Source organism: Cnephaeus nilssonii (genome assembly GCF_951640355.1).
Source record: "Cnephaeus nilssonii genome assembly, chromosome: 1".
NCBI lineage: Eukaryota > Metazoa > Chordata > Mammalia > Chiroptera > Vespertilionidae > Cnephaeus > Cnephaeus nilssonii.
The window spans coordinates 88,954,731-88,973,388 of record NC_137072.1 but is presented as its reverse complement, the minus strand read 5'-3'; the positions used below and the strand labels follow the sequence as shown (position 1 = coordinate 88,973,388).

At 40.3% G+C, this 18,658-nt stretch overlaps 1 protein-coding gene across 1 annotated transcript; it reads right to left on the bottom strand.

Moving 5' to 3' along the window:
• Positions 1-393: 393 nt before the first annotated feature.
• COMMD8 (COMM domain containing 8) lies at positions 394-10,596 on the bottom strand. The gene is made up of 5 exons (XM_079771094.1): positions 10,489-10,596; positions 7,035-7,190; positions 6,301-6,453; positions 4,638-4,793; positions 394-3,553 (listed from the first exon to the last, which is right to left on the bottom strand). The coding sequence occupies exons 1-5, from the start codon at positions 10,552-10,554 to the stop codon at positions 3,533-3,535; spliced, it is 552 nt and encodes a 183-aa protein (XP_079627220.1). The 5' UTR covers positions 10,555-10,596; the 3' UTR covers positions 394-3,532.
• Positions 10,597-18,658: the final 8,062 nt, after the last annotated feature.

Here is an 18,658-nt window from a genome sequence, read left to right as displayed (position 1 = left end):
TCGCTGGTTGTCTGGCGTTCAGAGGGTGTAAAGGGGTGAATAGGTAAAGCACAGAGGATTTTTAGGGTATTGAACTATTCTGTGCAGAGGATACATGACCTTAGGCATTTGTCAAAACTCAGCACTATTCAACACAAAGAGTGAAGCTTAATGTACACAAATTTAAAAATCACTTAGGAAGTCGGATCCCAGCAAGTAATAGACGATGATAAAAAAAACTTAACTGTACTACAAATATTTAAAACAACCTCACTGGAACATATTATTAAAAGAACATTAGGTATGAAGTCTGAATAAACTATGGAACTTAGTTTAAAATAATATACTTATATTAGGTCATTAATTATAATAAATGTACAATACTAATATTACACATTAATAATCTGGGGAAAATGCATGTGTGGTATATGGGATCTATCTGTACTTACCTGCTCAATTGTTCTGTAAATCTAAAACTGTTCTAAACAAATATAGTCTATTTACAGAAAGAAAAGAACAAGCTACAGATTGGGAAAAAAATGCTTACAAGACATACATATGATAAAGATTATAGCCAGGCTACATAGAGAACATCCAAAATTCAATAATAAGAAAACAGTCCAATTTAAAAATGGGCAACAGATCTAAACAATTTGAAAACCTGTGTCCACATAAAAACCCACCTGTGAACGTTTACAATGATATACAGATGGCAAGTAAGCACATGAAAAGACACTCAATATCATTAGTTTTATTAAAACCACAATGGGATACCACTACACACCTATTAGAATAGCTGAAATTAAAAAGACTGACAAGTGTTGGTAAGGATGTGGAGGAGGAATTTTCATAGATTTTGGTATGGAATGTAAAATGGTAAAATCACTTTGGAAAATAGTTTAGCAGCTTCTTGAAAATATAAACCTACCACATGTCCAATCATTTTGTTCCTAAGTATTCATAGGAAAGCTTAGCCTATATAATAAAAGGCTAATATGCAAATTGTCCCCACAGGCAGGAATTCAACTAGCCAGGAGTTAGATGTGCGCTGACCACCAGGGGGCGGCGTGGAACATGATGGGCCCCCGAGGAGAGCAGGACCATGGTGGGATGGTGGAGCAGGTGAGCATGGTGGGATGGTGGAGCAGGTGGTGCCAGGCCAAGGCGGGTGCGAAGGGAGGCCCCAGCCAGCAACCGGCAGCCGCTAGGAACCCTACCCGTGCACGAATTTCAAGCACTGGGCCTCTAGTGTCCACATAAAGACATGTACAAGAATTTCACAGCATTCAGTGTGTTATACCAAAAAATTTGAACAACCAAAATATTCATTAATAGGTGGATGAACAAATCCGGGTAGACTTTTACAGCAGAATACTTGACAGTAAAGAGTGAACTATTGCTATATGCAACAATATAGATGAGCTCAAAATAATGCTGAAAGGAGCCGATCACACACAGTATAAACTGCTTGATTCTGCTTACATTAAACCCTTGAAAATGTGAACAAATTGGAATCTTTCATGGCAGGAAGCAGATCAGCAGTTCTCTGGGTGGGGGAAGGGCACAGGAGCGGGATTACAAAGGAATAGGACACTTTCAGGAGTGACTAATGTTCACCACCTTGATTGAGGTGATGCTCTCCCGGGTGTACATATATCAAAACTTGTCAGATTGTATATGTGCAGTTTATAGTATATCAGTCAGATTTCAATATGCTAATGTAGTGATAATGTGGTACTAAGTAGACCAAGATTTTTTTCCTTCTCAGATAGGAAGTGCTGTATGGAGGGTAGAAATACAGAAGGACCTTCAAAAATGACATGAGGAACCTGCACAAGATCAATCAACTACCTTCCTAAGCACACTGTTTAGTTCAGCTGATATATATTTTTTCCTAACCAAAATTTCCCAGTTAAGAAAGTATATTGATGAACATTCTGGCACCAACTCCTCATCTATAATCTATATAATAAAAGCATAGTATGCAAATTGTCCCCTCACCCAGGAGTTCGACCAGGGGGCGGGACCAGCCAGGGGAAGGGAGGGAGGCGCCAGCCAGCGGCCACTAGAGACCCAACCAGTGCAAGAATTTTGTGCACCGGGCCCCTAGTCTACTAGTATATATATAAAAGCCTAAGCGACCGGCTGACCAGCCAGTAACTATGACGCACACTGACCACCAGGGGGAAGACGCTCAACGCAGGAGCTGCCGAGCTGCGGTCACTTGGCAGTGGCGGTTCTCAGGTGATGCACCTAGAACCAGAGAGGAGGGAGCCTGATTCCAGGGTACCATCACCCAAGAACCGCCCTCTCGCAATCCGGGACCCCTCGGGGGATATCAGAGAGCCAGTTTCAGCCTGATACCCGCAGGCCAGGCGAGGGACCCCACCGGTGCACTAATCCATGCACTGGGCTTCTAGTTAACGTATAAATAGCTGAGTGGCAGAAGTCTAAGATACATTTTGAGAGCACCATCTAGATTACACTCTGATATGTATTAACCTCTCTAAGTCTATCCTCATCTATATATAATGAGAGTAGTAATAATTGCTCTGGACACCTCAGATAATAGCCTGATGCTCTAATGAGCTATAAAGCTTACAAATAGCAGGTACCAATTAATTATGTATTATTGCATTATGTAGAAAGTAATTTGAAATAAAATTGTTTTTATTTGTTCAGAATGCTTATCTTTAAACTTAACTGAAGTTAAAAAATGATCTGTGTGCCAACAAAGTTAACATCCAAAACTGTTAAATTCAATATTAAGAGTTTATAAAAAAAAATGGACATAATTTTAGCTATTTGAATAGTAATATATAAACTATACAATGACATATATTTTTACCAGCTCATACTCTTCCAAGCAGACATAGAAATACCAGAGTAGCAGTGTTATTGCATTTTTCCTATGTTCTAGTATAAGATTTTAGTTTATAGAATTCATAAACTCAAAATTGTCCACACACACAGTATTTTCCAATTCATCTGAAGAGCTTCTTTCTCTAAGAATTTTTTCATTTTATAATCTTTCCTTTGAAATATGAGTAAGATATGAAATCTCCTTAGTTATATATAGCTTATATAGTCTTTAAAAGTTATTTTTAAAATATCACAAATTAGTCATAGATATATATATATACTGTATATATCCATAATACACATCTTTGCTATTCACATACTTCTTTTAGCAAGATTCAAATTTATTTGTGCTTTGTATGTTAACATTACTTTAGAGCCTATTTTTAGTATTCAGTAAAACTTGGTATCTATAAAGATCTGTCAAATATTTAATAAATGAAGCAGAACAGTCATTATGAAAATATAAACTGCTACTATTGCTTTTTATCTTTATTTTTTAATGCATTTCCTGTCAACCATATAATTTCCTGTTCTTTAGGAAACTTGATAAATTTTTATCTTTGTCATCTCAAAACGGCTGCTTTCTCACAGTAGCATAATAGCATATTGCAGGTTTTCTGAGCACACAGTATTTGCTGTCATATCAGTTGTAACAGTGGAATCTGATGATGCTGGTATTCATCATGTCCAGTTATTTGAACTGCAGGATGACCTTAAAAACAAAGGGGAAAGGGGAGAATCAGTTTACATCAGAACGATGCCAACATCTGCTGTACGAGATGCTTTACAGTCTGTGAAGTGCCCCAAGAACTGAAAACAAATATACTGCTCAGTAACTAATGGCACAGGCCTGCCAGATCCATGGTTCAGAATCACTTCACGTTCATACCAGGCTCTACCACACATCCCATCAGACCTTTAGTCCCGTTCAAAGGCAAGCCAGTACCAGTTTGGTGACTGGGCAGGTGGACCAGTCATCAAGGCACCAAAATGGCTGAATAACTGCAGCGTATGACGGGAAGCTGAAGTATACCAGGGTTTAGAAAAACACAGACACAAGAAGATTGGTCAGTGGCAAAAGATTGGTAAGAAAAACTAACTTTAGTCACTGAGATTGATCATTAGAGAAAATGCTGAGCAATAATGAAGGGAACATACATAACAAAGATAATTATTTTTATATCTTCCTCACAGTAGCAGTTTCTACGATTTAAATATTATTTTTCTCATTAATTGAACACTGGGAATGGTTACTGTTATTTAGCCCTTCCTTTGTAAATGTAAAGCTTTTAGTCATTGTCATTCATTAGTTCTATCTTGTCTCAACCTGATTTTGTCATAACTATAAGGCATATTTTTGTCTCCTGTAGTTAAAGCAATTTTCTGTTATTTGTCCAGTTAAATAAGACACTCTTTTTTTCAAGATCACGCTATTTTAAATCATAAAACGCTTCAGAATTAACTAATATCATATTCCCAAGGTAAAAAAAAATAATAATTTTTATCATTAATGTGCACTGGAGCAAAACAAATCTAGCTGTTAGAACAGCACTATTATTCTTTTAAAAATAACTACTTGATAAATTATGCTCCAAAGTAATTAAAATTACAAGTTATAATTAAGTTAATGTCTAAATCTAAAGATACATAACATAAAGTATTTTCTGTGCTTGACATAAAATATCAGGAAGAAAAGAAATATTAACAGCAAACTATGAGTTTTTTCTTACATGGCTCTATTGGTATCTATCAAAACTTAAACATTTTAGACCACAAAACAAAATTAAAACAAACACCTTATTAGCTGCTTCCAAGGAATTTATTAGGTTCTGTAGCTCTTCTTGACTCATTTCGATAGAATATGGTTTGACTTCACCATTTTCTTTTACGTCTAGATGAAGGTTTAAAAGTGGCATTTGTAATGTTGCAATCTTGTCACTGGAAAGTGCAAGCTGGTTAAAATGAAGGAAACAGCAATTAATAGATATTAAACAGGCCTATATTAAATATGGATCAGAGCTTATGAACAACACATTTTATTAAAAAAAAGTACTCCTATTCACTGTCAAGTACAGGGAAGGATGGAAGAAGTAGCATCCAATGGATCTAAAATACGAAAACTGTTCTTTATGACTCTCCTTGAAAAATGTTTTTAAAGCTGTTTTAATAACACATTACAGAAACACCTTTACCAATTTGGGGAAGACTATAATGTCTAGAAAATTCCAGCCTGAAACAGATGTTAAATATATACATACTAGAGGTCCGGTGCACAAAAATTTGTGCACTGGGGAGGGGGGGTTGTCCCTCAGCCCAGCCTGCCCCCTCTCACAGTCTGGGAACCCTCAGGGGATGTCCTACTGACCTCCCTCTGTGGGAGGCAACTGGGCTGATCAGGGGAAGGCGCCACCCCCATTACCCCGCTGCTACTGCCACTGCCGGCCTCCGCAGCCACCAAGGTGTTTTCATCAACACGGACTCCAGTCCCTTCACCACAAAAAAATGACAAACTTTCTTTAGGCATTTTCAAGATGTCTCTTTCATAGAATATGTCACTTCTTTCTTTCTTTTTTTTTTTTTTTATCCTCACCTGAGGATATGTTTCCATTGATTTTTAAAGGGCGTGGAAGAGAGAGGGAGAGACAGAGAGAAACATCAATGTGAGAAGGACACTTCGATTGGTTGCCTCATGCATGAGCCCTGACCTGGCCACCGGCCAGGGGGAGGCCTGCAACCTAGGTACATGCCCTTGACCAGAATTGAACCCGGACCGCAGGCCGAGGCTCTATCCACTGAGCCAAACCGGCTAGGGCAGGATATGACATTTCTTAGCCCCTCCAGCAGTGGACCTTCGTTTTTTCCTGCAGGAGTGAGGTGGAAAAACCCTAGATCACCTTAGATTCTTATTACCCAAATTACAAAGAGCATTGCGAGTGGTGTACTGGGAGCTTAGCCAATGAGCGGTCAGAAAAGGTGTTTCCTCTGCAGCTCACGTGCAGAGGCCCAGAAAGAAGAGGGCCTGCCAGCTGCAGGCCTGCACCATCCGTGGCTTGCCTCACTGCGCACGCAGTCCCCTCCTGCCCACCTGTGTGCGCAGCCTCCTCCTGAGCGGTTGTGATGTTACAGCCTCCTGGACAATTTGCATATTATCTCTTTATATATATAGAGATAGATAGATAGATAGATAGATAGATAGATAGCTCCACTATTTGAAACGTAATGATTTACAGCTCCAGTTCATGAAATTTATCATTATAAAGTTATTACACCTTGTTTGGATATTTATAATATACTGATGTCAAGTTAATACAAAAGATATAATTTTAATGATCTTTGATATCTTTATGGGACACTGCATTCTCAAAATGAAATTTTAGATGCGTACTATAAAAAAAATAAACATTTCTTCCTATTCAAAAACAGAAATAAAAACATACTCCTAAATAAATAGATTCTCACCTTTAACTGCCAATCAAAATCCTGTAGCTGTGCAGAGGAAATATCAACTATTTCATTTAACAGAGTCTGCTTAATTTCATCTTTTCTACTTTTCAAGCATTTCATGATAGCTTCTTGATGAGATGAATTCAACTGATTCAATTGCTGAGATATCTATGAACATAAAAATAAATGGTTATAAAATAAGTGAAAGAACCTCTCTATCTAAAATGTAAACACATAGTTCGACTCTCCTTTCACATACCGTTTAAAATGGTACTAAATGAGAAAAAAAAGATACTTCTGTCACTATGAAAAGAATAAGATGAGAATACATAACCAGCAAACTAGGTTTTAACAAATTTTTCCAAAACAGAAGTAAAGGAAAAGGGCTGACTGATGAAGAGCATGAAAGTGATTATATCTGGAGACCACCAAAAAAAGCTGGTATAGTTATATTAATATATCAGAAATGTTAACAACTGTTTAATTGTGGTAATGGGAATGTAGGTGTCAGCTACTTAACTTTCAGTTTTCTTCTATAACATTTAAATGTTTCACAACATTTTAAATAAAACTACAAAACCCAGAACTTCTACAATGAGATTTTCTACTTACAATAATGAGGTTTTTCTTGTTAGCTACTTACCAATGATGGCCCTTATATTATATAGTGTCCTACAGACCAACTTAATAAAAAATCTGAACACTATTTATTATCTATTATAACATATAGGAATTTAGACTACAGTTACCTCTTCATCAGATAATTTTTTGCCCACTACAGCTTTGAAAAATTTGGTAATATCTTCCAGAACATGCATCCATTCTGTGGAATCCCAAACACTTTGATAATCCTGGTAGAGAGGATAAGTTCGGCCACAAATGCCATCAATTATTTTGTGAAGAAGCTAGGGAGTAAAAACGAAATGAATGTAATTATGAGTAAAATTATAAAACAGATTTAGCTCCCTTACAGCAAACATGAACTTTTCTTGTTGAAAGAAGTTCATATCATCTGCAAGAGCAGCTGAGGTTGAAATGTAACTATTTATTTATTTACTTTTGTTAATCTTCACGGAAAATATCTTTTCCATTGATTTTTAGAGAGCGAAAGGGAGGGAGGAAGGGGGCAGAGAGAAAGAAAGACAGAGAGAGAGAGAAATACCTATGTGAGAGACACATTGATTAGTTGCTTCCCACATGCATCCCAACATGTGAGGGTGAGGGCCAACCTTGAGTCACACCAGCCAGGGTGAAGTGTACTAGTAACTACTTTTAACATTATTTTATTAATTAAAAGTTAGAACTTCACACAACACACACAAAAAAGTATCATTTTGTCCATGTTCAGAAGCTAAAAGATTACACTGGTGTTTTTCCAATGTTACTGAAAGGAGGATGGTGAGTATAAAGGATTCATCTTGGGATTCCTTAGACATTGTATGTATACCAATTACAACAACAACAAGTGTAACTCTTAGAGCAAAGTCTTTTACTGTAGATCTACAACTACATTTTCCCTTGCCTCCATTTTTCACAACATTCATACTTACTTCTTTTGGTCCATCCAAGAAAGCCCTCAGTACCTTTCTGTTCCTTTTTTACATTCCTTTTTCTCTATCCTACCTTAATACCAGCAGTGGAAATCCTAACACATACATAACTGAACACAGTAATTAAGACTGCAAATTTTGGAATGAAACTGGCTAGTCTGAATATTAGTTGTACTACTTAACTAGTTTTGTCAAGTTATTGAAAAGTTCTGTGCTTCTGTTTCTCATGTATAAAATAGGACAACATCCATACCCTCGTAATGTTGTAAGGATTAAAAAAGAATACATGCAAATCGATTGCCACATTGCTAGCTTATACAAGGCACTTAAACATTGCCAGCCATTATCATCATCATCATCATCATCACTGTTGTTACTACTACTACTACTACTACTACTACTACTACGTTCCATGCCTTTAACATATATGAACTGAGTACCTACTATGCCTGCACTATTCTAGGCAAATGCTTAACATGGTATTCTTCCTCGGGGGCTATTTATGTCTTATAAAAAGAGTATTTCAAGCCAAACAGCTTGGAAATACATTTTAGCAGCAAGTCTTTCAACTCTTTCCCCCTGGATCATATTAACTCCATTTTAAGGAATAACTTCTCTATAACACCACACATATCAGAACAGAGATGAGCTACTGGTGACCCCACTTCCAAAAGCTGGCGAATGCGCCATATGCATTTCTTCATTTGTAAAATCAAAGGAAAGGGTTAAGAATATTTTGTTGTTGTTGTTTATCCTGGCAGGAATTAAGTAAGTTCATCCCTTCTATTCACCCACCACCACCACCACACTTTCCCCACTATAAAATGGAACAGAGACAAAAGGCAGGCCAAACTTTGGAACTTATAAAAGGTACTTACCACACACCCCTCTATCACATTACGTAGGCTAAGCACCCATGCCCACCCTTCCCCCATAATGAATGGAGCAGAATAGGGACGTATGCAAAGCTGCCCATCACTGGTATCCAGATGACTGTCCCAATGATAAAGCTGAGTTTAATGTACATTAACTGATTACTTTCCTCAACAAACACCGATTTAAGAACCACCTTGAGCCAGACACAATTCTCAAGAATTGGAGATGTAAAACAAGTGTCTCCCCTGAAGGAGCTCAGAGTAGGAGAGAGACCAGTGGCAAGAGGACCAGTTAAGAAGTTGTGTTCAAGGAAGACTTCACCAGGCCTGAACTGCCGGGGAACGGAGATGGTGGGTGTAAACATAGTAACCTATTAATTACAGTACCAAGTGTCAGTCATGGTCTGAGGTGAGTAGGCAATGAGAACCACAGTCCCAGAGCTAACGCTGAAGCTCCATATCGCATATATTGCTTTCTCTCAGGGTCAGCAAATTTCCTCAGGTCTAAGACTTGGGGCGCTACGTTTTTTGCTTGAAAGTTCAAGGGGCGGGGGGGGAAGCCCCACTTCTCAGTCAGATTTTCCTGTTATAGCAACCATTGGGCTTTCTTCCTTTCACAGTTCACTGTCAAAACACCGTCATACGTACTGACTGTCTCCACATTTCTCTCATCTGTCAAACTCACTCAAGTTTTGCTGCTGCCCAAAGCAATACTTCAAAATGCCAGTGCCTTTCGTAGTAAGGCTACACACAGGAGCAGCCACCTGACTCCTGCTCACCTGCCTTCGCTACCCCCCATCTGCTTCTAGCAGGTCCTCAAAGCCCCCTGGGAGGCGGTGGGGACTTCCTCCTCTAGCCTTTGTAGCTGCTATTCCTCTGTCTGAAACACTCTCTCCCCTCTAGCCTGTCTGGTTGCTACCCATCCTTCAGGGCTAAGCCTAGAAATAAATCCAGATGCTCCTGCTTTGAAAACCTTCCCTTGCCCCTTCAAACCTGGGTCGCTACCCCTCCCGCAAACTCCGGACTGGATACCTCCAGGTTTCCTGCCTAGACAGCAAGCTCCCCCAGGGCACAGACTGGGTCTCAGTCACCACTGGGCACTCGGCGCGTGGCAGGCGTCGGGAGAAGCTGGATGAACAAATGAATGAGGCTTTCTGCTTAGGCTGGAGCTGCCAGCCTGCCTGTCCTCTAGACTGAGTCTAGGGAAAGGCCCCCCTGGAACACGCTACCGAATTCAGTCGCCCCGTTACTGGCAGCACTTACCAGTTTTTACCCTGCTCCCCCGAGGGGCCCAGGTATGCCTCTCCAGGTCACCACGGTAACCCAGGCACGTAGCACTGTGCCTAGGGCGGAGGCAGCGTTTGGGAGGTGTGTGTTGAATGAATGAATGAGTGAATGAATGAAACTTAGGTGGGAAGGTGCAAACCACCGGTCCACGAGGTAAGCTTTCCCAGATACGTGGCAGCTCCGCGCCCCCCGGGGTCACTGGGTCCCGGGCCTCCCCAGGGAGCAACGGGCCTCCCCCACCGGGGTGAGGGTGCGGCCGGCCCGACGGAGTCTGCGCGCAAAGCCCCCCCGAGGGGCAACTCCCGGCCACGGCGAGGAGGTGGCGCCCCAAGTCTCGGCCTCCACAGCTTACCCGGAGGAACAGGGGGCCGGGCACCCGAAACCCCGCCCCTTCCCGGGGCCGCGAGCCCAGCCCGCGAACGCGTCTCGGGTGGACGGGCCTGACCCGCCCGCCAGGCCGACCCGCAGCCCCGGCCCCGCGCCCCCCTCACCTGCGGGCCCCGCTCGGCTGGAAGCTTCTGCAGCCGCCACAGCGGCGCCCCCTCTTCCGACTCCATCCCTGGGCGAGCTGGGGTCCGGGTCACGTGACGAGGCCAGGCCGCTCCTCCGCGTGACTCCGGTGGGCGGGGCCTGGTGTGGCTGCGGGCGCTCGGGTGCGCGTGCGCAGAATTGCAGCCCAGCCTTTTCTGCCTGCTGCCGCGTTGCTTAAGCACCGTTGTGTGGTTACTTTGAAGGCAAATTTGCAAATCTCTCAAAAGTTTTCAACTTCATTGAGAGTTTTGCTGAACTTTTTCTGCACTCTTTAGAAAGCCATCTACTAAGGGTAACCATATTTGGATTGTACCCGGCCCATTTGTCCTGGAGGTTTGATATGTATCTTACTAAAGTATCCTGATTTGGAAGGTGAATTAAGGGTTTAATGTGGGCAAGATTATCCCACTTCCTAGTAACAGATAAGAGAGAAGTCACTAAGGTTGTCATTTTTTAAAAAATTTTATTTATTGATTTGAGAGAGCGAGGGACAGGGAGAGAGAGATAGAGCTTTGTTGTTCCACTTATTTATGCATTCATTGGTTGCTTCTTGTATGTGCCCTGACTGGGGATAGAACCTGCAACCTTGGCTTATGGGACCCTACTCTAACCAACTGAGCTACGGGGCCAGGGCCCACTAGGGATGTCATATTTAGCAAGTAAAATGCACAGGTGCCCAGTTCAATAAGAAATTTCAGATAAACAACGGATAATATTTTGTTTTACGTGTGCCATAATGATTGCATGGGGCACACATACCAAAAATGTATTGTTGTTCATCTCAAATACAAATTTAACTGGGTGTCCTGTTTTTATCTGTCAATCCTAGAAGTCACTTGCCTGAGCTAAGAGGCACAGCCTGAAGTTAGAATCAATCAGGTTCTAGAGCCACACTCAACATTGGACTAACCCTAAAACCCAAACAGCTTTTCTGTAATTTCTCTTGTTACTGCAGTTATTCCTTTAATTGGTTGCTGGAGAATTCAGCGGTGATAAGACAGTCCCTGCCATCCAGAGTGCACAATCAGGAGGAGACAGAAACAGGAATTACAGTCTAATATACATGTAATTTTTAAAAAGCAGTGCAAAGTAATGAAGCATACCATAGAAGAGAAGTAATTATGTTAGTCTGTTGGCTATGCAGAGAAAAATTACTCATTATTGGCATGCTTTAAGGTGTAGCTCTAATGTCCTTCCTCTACTCTGTGCCCCAACTCTTGGAGGTGAAAGCAGTTTCTCCCTCTTTTGAATTTTCATGATGGTTTCTCACTTAAAATATTTCTAGTTCTTAATATAGGTAAGTATGTACAACTCTTGTTGTTCCAACTGAAACATAATTGCCTTAAGTTGTTTTGTGTTTGTGCATAGGGGCTCCCCAAGTAATATTTAGTAAATGAGGGAGAATCTGGAAAACTATCTAATTTATATCTGTTAATAAGTCTACTGAAGGCAAGGTCTATTTCCTAAGACAAAACTAAATTTTATATATTGTAATAGTTGCAATAATAATATCTATCAAGAAGTTACTATATGCTGCCTTGGCCAGTGTGATTCAGTTGGTTGGAGCATCGTCCCGTACACTGAAAGGTCGCCAGATTCCAGTGTATGGGAGGCAACCGATCAATGCTCTCTCTCTCTCTCTCTCTCTCTCTCTCTCTCTCTCTTCCCTTCCCTTCCTCCCACTGTCCCTCCCTCTGTCTCTTTGAAATTAAAAAAAATCTGCTATATCCAAGCAATTTATATATTTTATCTTATTAATCCTCTCTACAGCCTTGTGTCGTGGGTATTATCCCAACTTTAAAGATGAGGAAACAAGGTCACATAGACAGCAGTTGCAAAGTCACTGGTCTGAGTCTGGAACTGGTGGCCTCAGTCTTTGCGCTTCATGTCCCTAATGAAGAAGGAAAGGCATTTTGAGGTGGTGTGACTACCTAACGCCGTACAACAGATTACTCAAAGCAAACAGGCACAGCAAGCAGGGCACGAGAGTTAGTCAGAGGACAAAGCATTAGGTCCTGGTTTCTCTTTCGGACAACACTGGGTACCAAGAATTTTTCTTTGGCATTCAACTTTTAACAAATATAGCTTAAATAGTTCACAAAGTGAGAGAGAGAGAGAGCTTATTATTTGCGCTTTGATATTCTTATGTGTGTAATCCAAGAGGTTTTCAAAACATATTTCTGGCTCTTCTCGTCCTATGTATGCGAGTGTTCTAGTCCCCATCTTCCAAATTGTACTTGTAATGATGGTTAAAAACATGGAGCTAACCTAAAGTTGAAACCCCAGCTTGGCAAATTACTACCCACGTAATAATGTTAGGCGAGCTGTGTCACCTCTCTGTGTCTCTGACTCCTCATCTGTAATTGGTTATAATGTCAGCACAGAATTTACAGAGTCGTTGTCAGTTCATATATGCAAAGTTCTTGAAATGAGTCTGACCTGGCACATAGAAAACATTATCAGATTCCCTTTTAAGTGGCCTTATTCCTATTTCCTGGCCAAAGATCAGTGGGTTCCAGAAAGCAGGGTGTTGGACAGTCTCAGCTCCCGGGATGTGATCTGATTCTGAAACCCATCTAGGCTGCTGTATAGTGCTGTTTAGGCAATATAGGTCAGTGGTCACAGGTGGGGGAGACTTGGGTTCTAATCTATCTCTGTCATTAACCAGCCACATGACCTTGGGTAATTTCTCTGTATCTCAGGGTTTTTCATTTTGTTTTTGTTTTGTTTTGTTTTTCTGAAAATGGGGAAGGAACTACCACCCACCTAATAAAGTGAAATTCAAATGGAATAATGCATACAATGTGTTTAACATAGCATCTAGAATGTAAGTTGCCCTTAGTCAAGCTTAGCTATTGTTTATAGCAAGTAGCAGTAATAGCGTGGAATCCTGGAAACAAAGTGAAACATTCACACACATACACGCTATGCCCGAGGGTCTATGCTAGAGGTGCTTGATAAGAAAAGCAAAAGAGAGAAATGGAGCTGATTCATCCCTGTGAACTCCCAAAAATCCTGGGCAGGGGTAGATGGATTGTGCCAATCATCCAAGCTTAAGCTGGGAGTCATCATAATTTGGGCATTGTGGCACAAACTGCCATCTGTCCCCCAATATCTCTTCTTTTGTTACAGCTTGAATTCTATCCCCACTAAAATTCATATGTTGAAGTCCTAAGCGCCAGTACCTCAAAGCGTGACCTTATTTGGAGATAAGGTCTTTAGAGAGGTAATCAAGTTCATGTGAGGGTATCAGAATGGGGCCTAATCCAGTATGGCCCGTGTTCTGATAAAAAGAGGAATTGGACACAGAAATACACACAGAGGGAAAGCGATGTAAAAGACATAGGGCGCTGGCCTGGCTCTCCAAGGAGAGAAGCCTGGATCAGACCCTTCTCTCACAGCCAGCAGAAGGAACCGATAGCGCCAACACCTTGCTTTCTGCTTTGAAAACAGCCAGATCTTGCCTGAACTCATCCTCCTCTTCCAACATCTTGCTAAATGCAACCAATAACAACCAATATACAGTGACAATGATCTATTTTCTCACCCTGTTGTCTAGAACTAGTCTCAGCATGGGTTCTGCCTTCCAAATTGTCAAAGGCACCGAGTATCATGAATCCTAGTTTTCAGGCCTCCGTCAGCCACTAACTACGTATTTTAGGAAATGGTTCAGCAGCCTTGCACTCATACCAATTTTGGTATTGGTTGGAGAAGGTTAACTACTTTAATGATAAGTCTAAAATACGTTCCCTTCGAATTGTGATAAACTATCCATTTTCATTCTAGGGACATTTTTGGGTAAAGAAAGAGCAAAGCATTCTTTCATCTCAACTGTGAAAAAAAAAAACTTTGTTTCTTTGACTCTCCTTTTCACCAGATGCCATACACACTTATTATTGTTTCGTATAGACCCTTGACCAAGATTTAGGAAACACTTCTTCTCCACAGAGAAATTCCACACTGGGAATTTCTATTCTGCATCACTGTGGGTTGAGTCTTAGTAGTAAATTTTAAATGATAGCTTTCCTTTGTCCCTAAATTCTAGGCTCTCTATTTTTACCCATGAACTGACAACATTAGCTGCATTCATTATAATTTCTGATAAATGTTGGAGGAATCAGGAAAAGCTATTAATTCATTATTCAGAGTTTATGGCATCCTTTAATAAAAGAAAAGGTCTGTGGCTTTTCACACCTATTCAGTCATTTCAAACCTGCTTTTCAGGTTACCTTATGACTTAAAGTTGACTAATTTGTTCACCTTAATTAGATATGTTACAATATAGATGTGCTTAGTGATTTGCATTGCAATCTATGTAAAATCATTCTTGTTCATAAATTGTTGAGAGACAGGGACCTTCAAGTTTAAATGAGTTTTATTATTATCTTATAACCATACAGGAATTTTTAAAAAATCTTTATTGTTGAAAGTATTGTATATCATACAGGAAATATTTAAATGTTACATTGGCTTTGGTTCTATTGCATTGAAAGAAGTTATGAATAGCTAATTTGTAAAGATTTGGGAAGTATTGTGTTTGATCTTGTCTGTAAAAACAGTTTCTTAGAAAGTTAGCTGGATAAATCATTTCATTCTGGTGAACAAACTTAAGAAACTGAAGGGCTATGTCTTTTTTTTTTCTGAGCTGTGTACTAATTAAGAAATGCTTTTAACACCTCTTTATTCCCTATTTTGTTTATCAAAACTATTTTCTCTCAGGCCATCTGAGTTCTCCATTAACTAAATCTTTAAGACAGACATTTGGATTTTAAAAGGGCAGTAGAGATCACACACAAGTTATTCCAGTGTACCACTAAGGAATGCAACATCTTTAAAGCTCTGAAATTGCTCTGTTCAAGTGAAATCCTTGAGTGAACTGCAATTTTGGACCTTAGACATAATGCATTGTAATCTACACCATATCCGCAGGGGTTGGCTGTCTTTTCTTCTAATGGCATGTCAACTGCTCAATTAGTCTTTCTGATGAAGGTTCTATGCCTGCAAGACCTCCCTTTACTCAGTTGCCACCTCCCTTAATCACTGTACTGAGAGCTCCACATCTGTAAGCTGTTAGGATTTCAGCCAGTGGTGCTTAATCAAGAAGATAGCACATTAGAGTCACCCCAGGACATTTTTGAGTGATGATTTTTCACTTTAAATGTGCTACATTTTTTTTTGTGTGTGTTTTTTTTTAAATAGCTTTGTAATTTGCATATCATAAAACCCAGCCATTTAATGTATAGTTTGTTGGGGTTCCCTAAATTTACGCAATCATCACCACAAAGTACATTAGTAAAAATATTTAAGAAAAATAGCCACAGCATAGGTATGCGCATGTTTTTAAAAGATCTGGAAAGGTACACAACTTTATATTGGCAGCTTCTGGAAATAGGACTTGGAGTATGCTAAAAAGGACTTTATTGGTATCTGTAATATTTCATTAAAGAAACAAGAGATTGGAGGCACAGAATCCAAAATGGCAACTGTGATTAGTTCCACATGGTAGGATAGTGTGCATTTGCTCTATGTTCTTTATACTTTTCCAGATCTTTCAAATTTCCCACAACAAAACAAAAATGAAAGCAAAGTTCCCGTGATAGGCCCAAGCAAGGAGTTGGGAGGAAGGGGAACTCACTCTCAGGGCAATCAGACGCGTTGTGGTGAAGGAATGAGCAGATAGGTTGAGAGATGGGTTGAAAACCCATAGGCAGGAAGGATGAGCGTAGTAATTCAGTTGCAGTGAATCACACAAACCAAAAGGATAGACAATAAAACCCAAAGTCAGAATATACCCCCAAGTGAGCAAATTTGTAAATCAAAATTTGATGCCAAAAAAGAAATTTCTATATATAGTATCATGAGGAATATTCAGATCCAGAGCAAAGCAAGTAGATTTTTCTAAGCTGGCCCCACTATTGGCATTTTTGCTAAATTATAGAGCTGAGCAGGATGAAACAATAACTCAGTTAGGCAATTACAATGCAGAAGGCACCTAATCTCACTTCCTCTTACAGAAGAGGGACACACTCCCAGGATTTAAAGCCACCAGTGGTCAAGTCCGATGCAGACTCTGACCACAGCATCGAAGTCATCAGAACACAATTCAGTAAAGCTAATCGTGTCTGACTTTCTTTTATGGTACAGCAGAGTTATCCACTTGACATGCTGCTACATAAGGAGAAAGATGAATGGAAATCATAATGTATGCTATAGATCAGGGGGACGTCCAGTCCGTTGGCCATATAAGGCCCGCGAAATAATTTGGTCTGGCCTTGCCAAGGCCTGAGGGGTGAGTTAATTGTTTGACCAAATATAGCAGGCTAATTTTTAAGATGATAATTTTATATGGCCCACAAATGATGTTATAGATATCCAGATGGCCCTTGGCACAAAAAGGTTCCCCACCCCTGCCTGCTCTAGATGGTAAATTTTTTAAATCCACAAATAAAACACAGACACTTTTGTAAATTCATTTTTGTTCAATCCATTTTATTCTAATCTATTTATGTGCAAAGAAAGATTTTATTTTTTTTTCGAAAAATCAAAGAAATGTTAGTATAAATGAAACTAGGCAAACTTAGGCTGTAGTAAAGGGTAACATAAGCCCTCTTAGAATCTGTAAGAGCTGATTTAATGGAATGCATACACACATAATATTTTTAAGAATTCTTATAAGAGCCCTATATCAGTGACAGCAAATGGATCTTATGTAAACCGTAGTAACCTACCAGGGGACCAGCGGAAGGACCACTCAGAACCTAGCAGGCCTGCGAAGCACACTGCACATGACTAGTGCCCTCTTTTAAGAAAAGAGACAGAGCAAAATTTAACATCATAAAAGGATTCATTACCAGGCTCCTTTAATGATGAGCTTCTCTAGGGCAAGTGAACTAAAATCTGATTTATGGGACGTCAACAAGCACATGAATGTTAAGAAACATTATTTTGGTTGAACAGAAAAATAAATGTTTGTCTTGCTCTACACTCACTGCATTTAGTACATGTGTCTCTCCTGGATGACAGATGGTCCAAATTAGGCTAAACATTAAACATTATGCCCCGGGTAGACTTGAGCAATAACAGTTTTCAGAGGAATAGTCAGTGCCAGCGTGTGTCAACAGAAGTAGTTTTAGGCACAGCAAGGGAATCAGCCACTTGGGGTCTAGCCAGCTCTCTTTTCTGCCTCTCCAGTCTGCCTGTCTGATCCACGAAGGCAATTAATTGCTAGGATATTTTCTAGATTGCCCCCTTCAAATGCCCAGAACTTCCAATTGGGAGCTCATTGATTGGAGGTGATAACGTGGGCCAGGACCAAGCAAGGGAGAGCAGGAAAGACCTGCCTGTCCTTGCCTTTTGTTTTGGAGGTGCTTGTTTACATATTTGACTCCTTTGCATTCCAAAGGCCCTGGTTTGGCATATCTCTTTTTTTTTTTTTTTTAAGTCTATTTTATTCGCTCTTAGGGACTTTCACAACCGTCTTGGCCAACCTTGGGAGCTTGTAGTCCACATTATAATCTCAGCCTCCAGCAGAAAGGAAGATACTGACTTTGTTTTAATGTTTCATGTATGTAGACAGTTTAAAAGCAACCCATCTACCCACCTGCGATGGTTAATTTTATGTGTCAACTTGGTAAGTCACAGTACCCAGATGTTTGGTTGAACATTATCCTAATCTAGGACTTAGATGTTTCTGTGAAGGTACTTTTTTAGAGGAGATTAACTGTAAATCGGCTGACTCTGAGTGAAGCAGATTGACTTCCACAATATGGGGGGGCTTCACCCAATCAGTCGACAGCCTTAATAGAGAAAGACTGACCTTCACAAGAGGGAGAATTCTGGCAGCAGGCTGCCTTTGGACCCAAACTGCAACACCAGCTCTTCCCCGGGCCTCCAGCCTGCCCGCCCGCCCTGCGGATCTTGGATTTGCCAGTCTCTACAATTGTTTCAGCCAATTCCTTAAAACCTCTCCATCTTTCTCTCTGTCTATTCCTATACATGTTTTAGGTTCCATTTCTTTGGAGAATCCTGACTAATACACCACTATTGAGCTTCAGAAATAATAGAACATCCTCTGAACTTTTGAGTTCCACTGAGCGCCCCTCCCTGGGGCATATTGACTTTGTATTGTGT

What these genes read in the sequence shown, in the direction of transcription:
- COMMD8 (XM_079771094.1), bottom strand. Translation starts at nt 10,554, where the DNA reads ATGGAGTCGGAAGAGGGGGCGCCGCTGTGGCGGCTGCAGAAGCTTCCA. An exon ending in AAAAATTATCTGATGAAGAG is followed by an intron (nt 6,454 to 7,034) that starts GTAACTGTAGTC and finishes TTATGTTCATAG; the next exon opens with ATATCTCAGCAATTGAATCA. An exon ending in CCTTGGAAGCAGCTAATAAG is followed by an intron (nt 3,554 to 4,637) that starts GTGTTTGTTTTA and finishes TTTGTTTTTAAG; the next exon opens with GTCATCCTGCAGTTCAAATA.